The sequence below is a fragment of the Mytilus trossulus genome, chromosome 6 (assembly GCF_036588685.1).
Source record: "Mytilus trossulus isolate FHL-02 chromosome 6, PNRI_Mtr1.1.1.hap1, whole genome shotgun sequence".
NCBI lineage: Eukaryota > Metazoa > Mollusca > Bivalvia > Mytilida > Mytilidae > Mytilus > Mytilus trossulus.
Window position 1 is genome coordinate 68,269,141 of NC_086378.1, and position 12,586 is coordinate 68,281,726.

The window sequence follows — 12,586 nt, forward strand, 5'->3', positions numbered from 1 at the left end:
TATAAAAAGGGCATTTTCATTGGTGATTTCCGTCTATTATTGTCCAATCAAAACCAACTTAACAACGTTGCGAAATATTGTGGTAAAGGTGAAGGTGATTGTGAATCATAAATTTTCAGAGGACAAATAATTTGACACATTGTTCTCTTAAGGGTAAGAATCGCATAATACATGGAAAAAATTACATTTCCAATATATCGCTTTTTAGAAAAACATAATTTTAACTATAACCTGCTTGCATGTAATATTTTAATAGGTAAATTTTATGCAGGATGATGCTGTTTTAAAATCATGAAATGCGCAAAAGACAATTCTAATGTCTATCAAATCTGGTTTTGTCCATAATTTATACAATTTTATTAGTGGAAGAAGACGTCAAGTCTTCTGAAGACTTAAGGGGCCGACCCTTGGCATTGAGTCTCCGTATGCCGCATTCATTTCGTGTATTACAATTTCAAAACAACTTAAGATTCCTGACACCGATTTTTACACATGATTAGGCATCTGAATCATTTAATTTGTAAATTATGATTGTAAAACAATCACTATCGTAAATATGACCCTTTTATTTATGTAAATTATTAGATTTCATCTCATCCACATGAACGTTATTTGTTTACTTGTAACAGGATGTTTTAACTGTAGATATTTGTATTACGCATGCGTATTTGGTATCGGGACAACTCGCCCTGTTTGCAAGTTCGCCCTTGAAGTTACGAATTTGCAATCCTGCAGACAAGAAGATTTTGTTTTTATATAAATAAAAAGGATATATAAAGTGTTGTCTTTATTCATGGTTTTCCTTTGTCATGTGAATTAGATGCCCTTCGTATTACATACATGTGAACCTCCCGACGGGAGTGCAAATCTCCCGTTTTCATGGGTCTCCTCCCGTCCTCCCGTTTAGGAGAAAAAACTCCCGTGTATGAAATATTTCATGAATGAATATTTGATCATTTCTTACTACTGTACGGGTGTAATTGACACCTGTGTTAAATTTTACCTGAACATCAAAGAAGATGTATAATTATATGGCTTCACTTGACAGCTTGGGTGTCAAACATACTGGTAATCAACGATGTTTACCTCCGGCTAACTGCCGTTGTGTTATCAAAACGATGTGTATTGGGAATATTGAAATACTTTTTTGTTACTTCCCTTTGTTTTAGCCTGTTTTCAGTTATTTTGCTTTCAAAAATGTAAATTGTAAAAAGACTATAAATGATTAATATTTTAATCAAATAATCATAAAATGATGTTGATTAAATGAATTTAAATGATTTTGGACAAATAAAAAAATAAAAATTAATAAATTATTTTAGCAATCTAGACCTCCTTTCAAGGATTACATTTAAGTTTATATGATAAATTTGTTTCTGTCTGTCTAGAAGTCAAGGTCGTTAAAAACTTTTATTAATTTTGTTTGACTAGAAGTGAACATACAATGTGTGCAACTAGACTAATAAAAGGTCAAGTAGATAGATTAATTCCTAGTAAAATTTTGAAATTTAAATTTGTAAATGTTAGTATATATTAGATTTTATTGTGTAAGCTAAGAAATAGCAAGACATTTTACACTGTTTTTAAGTCTTTTTAAGCTTTCTACAAATATGACTTTCATAATGCTTAAAATCCATGCAGTACTAGTGCTAGTGTATGTTATTTTTTTTAATTAATTTACGATGTTGCAAATATACATGTGGAGCTTATTTCTTTCTTATTTGTCTAAACCTTTACAAATGATAAGTAGATGGAGACATGAACAAAAATATATACAGATAAGATATATAAATCTAATGATTCATAAATGATTTGCAAGCAGTGAACAATCATTTGTCAAAAACAAAACAAAACAAGAAACAGATTCTTCTTATTATTTTATTTTATTCAAATACAGAGGCAATAAAGGAACTATAAACATTACAATTTGATGGAAATTTGAAGAAAACACACAATTTCTACATCATTTGGTTACATTTACGACAAAATTTATGTCGATAAAAAACATGATATTTTGACCATTCAGTACTTAATAGATGCATAGTTCTTGGGGAAAAGTTTCATCAAATAATATGAATATAAATGACTTTTTTTGTGCTAATTTTTTACAGTGGGTCGTGATGATCTTCCAGTTAGTTACCCTCATTTGGAGTGTTGTTCCCAACCTGTTAAAGGTCCATCTTTGTGCATTATTCAAAATTGGAAATTTCAACAAGCATCTAATATTCTTAATCTGGAAAATAAACCCTGGTCTGCTAGCTTCATGTATATTTTTTCTACCGATTTAATATATAACTAGAATCATGCAAACAGACTTAAGGAAAAGGCATGCAAGTTCATCATACAAATATGACACTTTTTCTGGACAATCCAGATCTTGCAAAATACGTCGCTAAAAATTGTAACCTTTAAAATTGTTGTTGTGCAGTAAAAACCCATATGGGAACTTTCAAAAGTTGGGGGGTATGTAACAAGTCTTACTATTTTTATGCTCCATTTATGGGCAATATGTTTTCTAGTCTGTCCGTCCGTCCTGCTTCTGGTTATAAAGTTTAAGGTCGAGGTAGTTTTTGATGAAGTTGAAATCCAATCAACTTGAAACTTAGTACACATGTGTTCCTCTTGATATGATCTTCTTAATATTACTGCCAAATTAAAGATTTTACCTAATTTTCATAGTCAACTGAACATAGAAAATGATTGTACGGATGGGGAATCCATGTACTTATGACCTTTTCTTGTTTGAAGAAAAAAATACATTTTAACAATAATGGAACAAAGCAGCCTGGGTAAGTGGGGCTGCTTTTATGGTAATTCAAGTTACTTTTTATTCACCTTCTTCCACTTCAGAGCTATCAGCTCTTTGATTATACTATTTAACGTAGTCCTGCTATTTATCGGAAAACACTGATTCATCTACATCTACATCTACATCATACGACGATCCATCAGCACATTGATAAAATAGAATACCCCTTACCCCCATTTTTTAGTCCTCCTACAAAATACAACTTTCCGTTTTAGATCATTTGCATAAAACAGTAAAGGATAAATCTAAAGAGTCACAAATGATTAATGTAAAGTCTAGAGAGTGAATGACCCTATGAACTATGAACCGACCAATCACAAGCGGTTTTAAATCTTTCTGCTTTAAACCGGTTGTTGTTGTATTTTGTAGGAGGACTAAAAACGATCACATGAAAATTTATTGACAAGTCTTGTGTATTGGGGGTAAGGGGTACTCTAAGGGTAAATACAATGCATATCATCTGAAAGATAAACTTTTCATGAATCGAATGGTGTATGTTACAAAAAATTTGAGACTGAATTGACAGAGAAATAAGGGTTTTAAGCGGAGAGGTGAAAAAGGTAGTTGGGTACCTTCTCGTAAATATACGTTGATAGTGGTTCTTCCAATGGATAGAAACAAGTGCCTGTGCACATAAATCATCAATATCCAGCCATACAAACAACATGCGATATACATGTAAATCATCAGCATTTCAGCCATTTGGATTATCGCTATAGTTTAGGCCTGTACACTAGAAGTACAGACATAGACAGTCAGGAGTACAGTACCATTCAAACAGATCGATTTGATCTTGTCTATTTCCCATTTCCATGTTTATCGGAATCACACAGAGTACTGCAGATTTCACTCTCAAAGTCCTCAAAAGATTCTCTCCCAACACCGCATGGCTGTTAATATAATTGGTTTATTGCTCATCAGATGTACTAAACATCATTGAATTACCCAGATAATTTACCTACATGTACATGTATGTACATATATTAATTGATCTTGGTTACACAGGTGTGCTTTGAAATCACGGTATTAAAAATTAAATAAATGTTTTCCATTCTTTAACAGATAAAGATTTGACATTATCATTTAGAATAAGATAATTATTATCTTACATGTATATGTTTTTGTCCTAGGCCATTATCATGATTTTCTTTGAAATAAAACGTACATACTAAAAAAGTATGAAGAAAATACTTGTTATTTTCAGGGATCTCCATGGATGAAAATTGAACCATGGAGGAACTTTCACCATCATAAACCGTATCTACTCCGTACAGTGTAGCGCGATCGAAAGTATTTCATTCCTCCACATAAGGAAAGGTGAACATGCAAATTCATTGCTTATTTAAATTATATGTAGATCTATTTAAATTTTCATTATAAATACTATATAGAAGTATATATATTTTCAATAATTGCCGTTTGTAACTCTTCAAAGGACAAGCCCTCAAGCCCCCTCCCTTTCCCTTAGTCGAGAATGACAAATAGCTATCACAAAGGTCACCATGTAGTTCTCTTGCTATTTTTGGTAATTGTTTAGTCTTTATGGGGGTTAAAATCATTGAAGCTTATTTTTCACGGTAATGTCAAAATTCAGAAGTCATGAAACCATTACCGGTATGGCTGATTTGCATAAACGAGTTGTTCAAAAAAGATTTGTAAAGCAAATGCTGTCAATGAAAAGGTTTTTAATGACTTTATTTAGCAAATCGATGCTATGCAACATGCATCTTTTGAGTCTGAATAGAAACCGGAAATGCGGATGTATCAATTTTATTGTAAACTACAAAATGAATTCGGAATTACGATAGGATATTTCTTTAGTAGACTTTACAGGAAATATTAATATTTTTACTTTTAATTAACTTTTAAAGTAATTCTATATTATCGTTACAATACAGCAGTACTCGAGTTATTTGCGATGAAATAATAATTACTGTTTTACGTGTTATTTTGTACTTCTTAAAAAGGGGGATGCTGATTGCGTAAGCCAAAATAAACGCACGTGTTCGACTTGTTAAAACTTTGTAGCTGGATTATTAATTTATTTATTTAATCTGAATTATCATAAGCATTTGCGGAAACTTCGTTAAATAATTCGACAAATGAATCGTCTATCTTCGGATAATCTTATCCTGTCTGGTTTGTTGATCTACCTGTACAAGCTCAGGTACAAGTGATTAGCGATCTTAATCTGGTTATCCCTCAGGCGTTAGAACTATATTGGATTATACATGTACTATAAAAAAGCCTGAGGGTCATGCAATTACATGCATTTGATTATAATTGCTACAAAAATGGCGTCAGGCTATAAAACAACCACAGTTTTGAACGATGGCGGAAGACAATTGAACGATGGCGCAAGTCATTTGACGATGGTGCAAGACATTTGAACGATGGCGGGTCGCCATCGTTAAACAGGCCATGGAGATCCCTGATTTTGTGTTTATATTACAGTCCCATCAGGTCATACATTGTGTTCTTTCAACATGTTCAACAAAGACAATTTGCCACACTTAGATTGTTTATGACTTACTCAATAAGCAATATTGGTGCATTAATTGTTCATTATTTAAAAATCAACTGGCTAATAAAATCATGTTGTTTTTACGGTTACACGATTCATCGGATCAAAAAGTAAACTTAATTTATTGAGCAATGTAAAATATAATGTTTCACCACCTCAGTACATTTATACAGACTTGAATAATTTAAATTACGAATAGAAACTGTAAAGTGACAACTCTGTTGAACAATGGAAATAACTTCAAGTCATATTGACATGATTGATAGCTCTCGTCATTTTCATATTTTACGAAATGGTTTTCACATTGACAAAAGTATTTATATCAATTTCGTCATTTAAATTTGGAAAGTTTTAAAAATATTTTCACATTAAATTATTATAATTCTACCTGTCTTCATGTTTTTGACAAGTTTATCCAACAGTGCTATCCAAAAATCCTAGGGAGAACACTGGCTTGTAAATGAGCAGTATTCTGAAGATGACAAATAGATTTGCATTGTCCATGAAAATTACACTTTAATGTTTAGCAAAGACATCTGCAAAGGACAGACAATGATAACTCTATAAGCATGAGCAAAGACGTTCTAATGAAGAAGAAACAATGTAGGATGACTTTTTTAGCTGTATAAGTAACAAATCTGCATGCCTAAGGCCACACCAAATAAAAAATCGTTCGTTTGATTTCCAGCTATTGTGAAAAGTTTACAAGAAAAAAGTACTTTTAAAAAAAAACAGAGACCAGAACGTACACTGTAGCTGTGTGCATTTGTTTCTAAATTTTGTAACCAAAATTATAATCAGTTGTGTGTTTTAAAGAAACATCATACAGACTAGGAAATTGACATCCAAATCAATCTAGATCTTACATTCACAATGTTTTTGTTTACTTATTATGGATAAATATAATAAGATATATATTCTAAACATTAGACACAAGACTCAAGAGAAATATGAGTAGTGACAGTGGTAATGCAGTTGTCTTACTATCAAACACAGCCGTGGAAAGTTATTTGGATAATTTGTTTACCGATATGTTTATCAGAAGATTTGAATGATGAAAATATAACATAGAGTGGGGGGCTCATATTCGCCGGGGACACACTTTCGCTGTTTTATGATTTTGGGGTGTAAATACTTTAAAGGATGACTGAAATGGAAGAAATATGCCGATAAATTATGATTTTATAACAAATATGATTATTTTTTAAACTTTAACAAAATAACGGCACTTACTGCAAAAGTGCCAAAAAAACCGACAACGATTTTCGGTCAATTTCTTGAATGAAAAACAGGATTTTCAAAGAATTTTTTTTAGTAAATTTGTGACTGATTGACCTAAATTTCTGTTTTTTACACCATTTAAATGTCTGCTGTTCATCTATAATGAAATTTATTTGATAAATGTTATATAAAGCTGCAGTCCAGCGTCATTAACTTTTACAAAAATCTTCTCCTCTGAAACTGCTGGGCCAAATTAAACCAAACTTGGCCATAATCATTATAAGGGTATCCAGTTTAAAAATTGTGTCCCGTGACCTGCCCAACTTTCCAAGATGGCCGCCATGGCTAAAAATAGAACATAGGGGTGAAATGCAGTTTTTGGCTTATAACTCAAAAACCAAAGCATTTAGAGCAAATCTGATCAGTGTTAAATTGTTCATCAGGTCAAGATCTATCTGCCCTGTAATGAATCAGACAACCCGTTGTTGGGTTGCTGCCCCTGAATTGGTAATTACCTTGAATATTATTATAGATAGAGATAAAATGTAAACAGCAATAATGTTCAGCAAAGTAAGATTTACAAATAAGTCAAATTGACCGAAATGGTCAGTTGACCCATTTAGGAGTTATTGCCCTTTATAGTCAATTTTTAACCATTTTTCGTAAATCTTAGTAATGTTTTACAAAAATTTTCTCCTCTGAAACTACTGGGCCAAGTTAATTATAGATAGAGATAATTGTAAGCAGCTAGAATATTCAGTAAATTAAGATGTACAAACACATCACCATCACCAAAACACAATTTTGTCAGGAATCAATCTGCATCCTTTGTTTAATATTCACATAGACCAAGGTGAGCGACACAGGCTCTTTAGAGCCTCTAGTTAAGTCAACTTACACTTGCTCAATGACACCAGCAATTATAAGGTGCTTTCCACAGAACCCTTTACAAGTCATGCAAGTTTATGAAGTTGTTAAGTAAAATTTATTTTTCAAAGCAAAGAAAAATCATGATATATAGTATACATGGTATATATATATACTTTTTAACAATATTGAACATGATGATTTTTTATGAATATATACGTATGAAATTAATGCAGCAGTCTTAAAAATTGAATTATTCATTATTACTCCATGACACTTATTTAATATCAACAAATGCATTAATTACAGGTCAATAAACATATAAAGTAGAGTTAGTTAGGATGATTAATATTCAATTATAGCAGATTGACAGCTGTCAGAGTGAAATGTACATCTATCTTCACGCTGTTAGAAAATAAAATAACTAAATAACACATTAAGGTGGCCTTATGTCATCATTAAGAAAAGTATTGAGGACTGTCAGAAAACATTATGTAATATTACTATGTATTTTTGTTGTTGACCATGTTTACCTTGTATTTAATGCATGTTTTCTCTTAGGGGGTTTTAGGCACTGTTGTCCCTTTTTGACTTGAGTGTATAGGTTGTGTATGAATTCGAAGGAATATTTTTCAGTCAAGGTTGAGTGTTTATAAATATTATTGATATTATATATAAATGTTTAACATTTAAATGTTTATATCTTTTATTGTTTGTTTTTACAAATTGTTTTGATAAAACTTTTTTTGATATATATCATACTTCATGTAGTTATGAAATTTTAATTATATAATAACGACATTTTGATATCTTTTACAAATGTACAAATGAATACCATAATGGTAATATATAAGCAGATAAGCATGATAAGTGGAAAAATATTTATTTGTCGATTTGAGAAGTATTAAGTAAAATTTAATGAACTTTGTTATAGGTATAATGTTTCAAATGAGTAAATCAATTTCTACTAAAATATAAATACATGAAACACATGACTTTTCTTGGCATTTGTTAACAATGCTTAATCATGTTAATTGAAAAATATTGCAACCTATGTTTTAATACATGAACCATTCATTTAGAAAAAATGAGAAAGGAATAAGGCTACGCTCAAACATTTGACAACAATTGCAAAATTTATTATTTATTTTGTGTCAAATCGTATGCACAAAATAAACACGGTCACAATTTCCCCCAACATGTCCAATGCAGTTTGAATTTGAACTATTATACATTCTGACACTCTACAGAAAAATTATGCTTAGACTTTTTTTTTAAATCCCTTCAATTAGATATGCAAGATTAAGGGAGAATAACAATTGTCAGAATTGTCAGAATTCTTATACATGTATATGTAAGATTGCTTAGTATACACATGATACAATAATGTTTATGTGAAGTGATTCTAGAATGTAATGTTTAAATTTTATGATTGGGCAACATGACGTTGTATTATAATTAAAAAAATAATATAAACATTAAATTAAGATAGAAATGAATGTCATGAATTTGACCTACATGTTTTTAACTTATTTCCGAATTTCCAACTACATATACACATGAATCTGCAAAAAATAACATGAAATCTTTTCTCTTTACCATGTCAACTATGTTCTTTTCCCATGTTTTATAAGTATGCGCCTTTCTTTAGAACTCCATGCCATGTTAGCTGACTTAAGTTTTGTCATCATGGATCAAAACCATGAATGTTAGATAATGTGGATTTATTTATTTTCGTGTCATCCATTTTCATGGATTGAGGAAAATTTACAAGTTTCTGGATATTTGATCATGTTGATTTCGTTGTTTTGTCAAAGTCTGCATACTTGTGTAAGCCTACAGAAAATTTGTTTATTCTTTGAACATTAAACATCATGGTTTACCTGTTCGCACAAAATCCTTGAAATTGATATCCAACAAATCATAATGATATGTTATTATTATGTAACAGAACTTTGTTTTATGCCAAAAATGGATAAATCAACAAAATTGGGATCCTTATAAACGATTTAAAATTTCAAACAATGTACATTATAAGACCCCAGAACAGACATTTATTCAATTTATACTAAATGCAAATTTCATGAAACCAGTTAGCTACACTATTTCAAGTTTTCTTTTGCCAGCAATATTCAAGGAACAGCTGTATCTTACTTGATTAGATAGGCAAAGAGAGAAGTCGAGAGGTGTTGGTTGATATATGGTCTGTTGTAATTTCAAAAATTTATTGGCATTCCTGCTATATATCATGTATATTCTATTTATAAACTATCTATCCAGCCTTTTAAGAAGTTTGTTTTATAACTATATGCTTGTACAGCCACCCTCAGACATCTATAGACGTCTCAATGACTAAAGTGGAAAATTGTAAAAACAATTTGATAACAAAAATCAGATTGTAGAAACAATTTAATAAAAAAAATCTTGTAAAATGTAAGTTGTAACACAACATTAACATGCTTAATGAAAATGTTCTCTTTATGGTTTAATAGTTTATCTTCCAAACCCCATCAAACATATCTTCCATGTACAAACTGATGTATTGAAGATGAAACATGAAACATGACAAATGACAAAAACTATTTTTGTTTCTAAAAACCCAATTTTCTGTAAATTGGACTTAGTTTACACACACATATGTTTATATCTACTCATCCTCAAAGGCCTCCACTATTATTAATGAATGGTTACAAGAGGTCATTTACATTGTTGTATGTCAGTGACCTGGAATAACTGTCTGGTCTTGAATGTACCGGTACTAAAATTAGAACATGATGTATGTAGAACCCTAATGTTAGGGTTCTTATATATATTAATCCATCAACTAGATCAAATGAACTGTGGCTAACCAATTGAGTAGTTAGAACAGCTATATAATGCTATTTACAATACTCCTTTTAATGTGTCAATGTTTTAACAATGATATAAATGATATCGTAATATTTATGAGGACCTATCAAATTGTATACACTTACATGTTCTAATTTATTGGCATGATAATTACAAAGACTTCATTATATAGTATGCACTGGTAATGTGTTTGGAAACATCAATGTTCACAATGTATTGCATTTAGCAAAATTGCAATTTTCTTTTTGATTTTGTGAACATGGTGAATACAAAATTAGTATATTTTAAGAAGAAGCCTATATAAATTTTATTTGATATAGTCAGGTAAGTACATAAGTGAAACCATAAAAACCAAGAAACATATTTATTATAAACATGTATACAGAAATTAGCCTTAGGTCTGTTAATACCGATGTACCATTACAAATATTCATTATATTGGACCAAGATTTCTTCAACAATATTTTATTTTGTTTCAGATTAAATCAAAATGGAGAAACTAACAGACATAGAATTAACATCGGTCCAGTCACAGGAACCTCAGCATAGAATGGTCAACAGTAATGCCAATTCTATCCTGATTCAAGTAAGTTCTTAGAACCTCAGTATAGATCAGTTTATCAGTAACCCAAAGTCTCCTAATACATAAAAAAACAGTTATATAATTATAAGTTGATACTGGGATAAAAGTAATTCTGTTCTTGGCAATTTTGTGGCAAGAATATAAATACATGAAATAGAAATATTATTTTATCTTTAACATGTTCAATGCAACATCAAAATATGTTGTAGTTATTGTGGACTTTATAATCCTACATTCCTTCATTTTTAGATCACAAGAAATTGTCATCAAATTGAAAAAGTATAAAAAAAAAGTAAAATCACAAAAATACTGAATATAGAGGAAAATCAATTCCGAAAGTCCATTATCACATGGCAAAATCAAATAATAACACACATCAAAAACGAATTGACAAGAACTGTCATATTCCTGACTTGGTAGTTGGTACAGGCATTTTCAAATGTAGAAAATGGTGGATCAAACCTGGTTTTATAGTGCTAACCCTCTCACTTTGAGATACCTCCTCATAAATCAAACACCCAACCACCACAGCTGTTTTATTAAAAAGATTGAGTTGCAGTTCAATAAATTTTAAATATGACCATTTATTACAGGAGGATGATGTTGAGACACCGTATGGAAACTTCCATGTTGCTATACAAGGTGACCGGTCAAAGATGGCTATTCTTACCTTCCATGATATTGGATTAAATCGTAAGTATTTCATCTTCATAGAAACATGTATCAATATTGGGTTTATATATTGCTCTGACTGAAAGAGAAGCAAAACTGGACATTAGAATTTATTAAAACTCATAAGTTAGATAAAATCAACTCATGCCATGGCAGAAAAAGACAAACAGCAGTGTACAAAACATAACGTAGAAAACTAAAGAATGAGCAACATATACCCCACCAAATAAACTCACAATCATACAATAACTCCTTATTTTAAATGTTTTAATAAGAGTTTCAATGGGAATCCGTAAAGATTACTAGCTTCTAATAACAATACTGTAAATTAAGAAATTTTGCGAGGTTTTTATTATTGCGCAAAATACAAGAGTTTTAAACGCAATAATTTCAACTCGCATTTTGAAATATTTTATATGAACTAAACAGGATTTTTCTCAAAATCGTAAAAATTAAAATCGCATTTAAGTCTAAAATGACAAAATTGCAATAATAAATGCACACAATAATTTCTAAATTTAAAGTAATTTATTTTTTCAATAAATATTTGATCGTGATTATATTACTACACTATAATTTTTTCTCTCCATATAATTCATAATTATAATATTATTAGAATTGAAACACATTAATATCGTTTATCATTATATTAAACAATCAAAACTACACTTGTAAAACTAAAATTATGTGATGATTTTATCTGAAATTAGAATGATCACCTGTTGACAGAATAAGTTGTTTTATAATTTAACAGGTATAAATGACCCAAGGGGTTTAGAAATACAAAGACAATAAAAAAAATATGTGTCTTGATAGTTTCAAACAAAGGAAACATTATTGACACTTTTGTCTTTTTTATTTGTGAATAGCTGGATGTTTGATTCCCACATTTTCAATTTTTCCTTATCATATTGTTTTTTTAAACACCCAAGAAGTATTGTTTCCTTATATAATTATTGACTGTTTTCTAAATCTTTAAATTTACTTATACGCTATTAAATTGAATTGAAAACAAAATAATGTTGATGTTTAAATATACTCAAGAAATGATTAATGCCTT

At 30.3% G+C, this 12,586-nt stretch overlaps 1 protein-coding gene across 4 annotated transcripts in view; it reads left to right on the plus strand.

The window, feature by feature from the left end:
- The first annotated feature begins 46 nt into the window (after window positions 1-46).
- LOC134721732 (protein NDRG3-like) overlaps window positions 47-12,586 on the plus strand; it is a 32,003-nt gene continuing 19,463 nt past the window's right edge. For 3 of the 4 annotated variants that reach the window (XM_063584916.1, XM_063584914.1, XM_063584918.1), the window contains exons 1-3: window positions 47-153; window positions 10,751-10,857; window positions 11,448-11,547. In XM_063584916.1, coding sequence (XP_063440986.1) covers window positions 10,762-10,857; window positions 11,448-11,547 — 196 coding nt within the window. In that variant the 5' untranslated portion in view covers window positions 47-153; window positions 10,751-10,761. Of the gene's footprint in view, window positions 154-7,934; window positions 8,063-10,750; window positions 10,858-11,447; window positions 11,548-12,586 lie in introns of those variants that run through there. The other variant, XM_063584915.1, reaches the window with a different exon arrangement.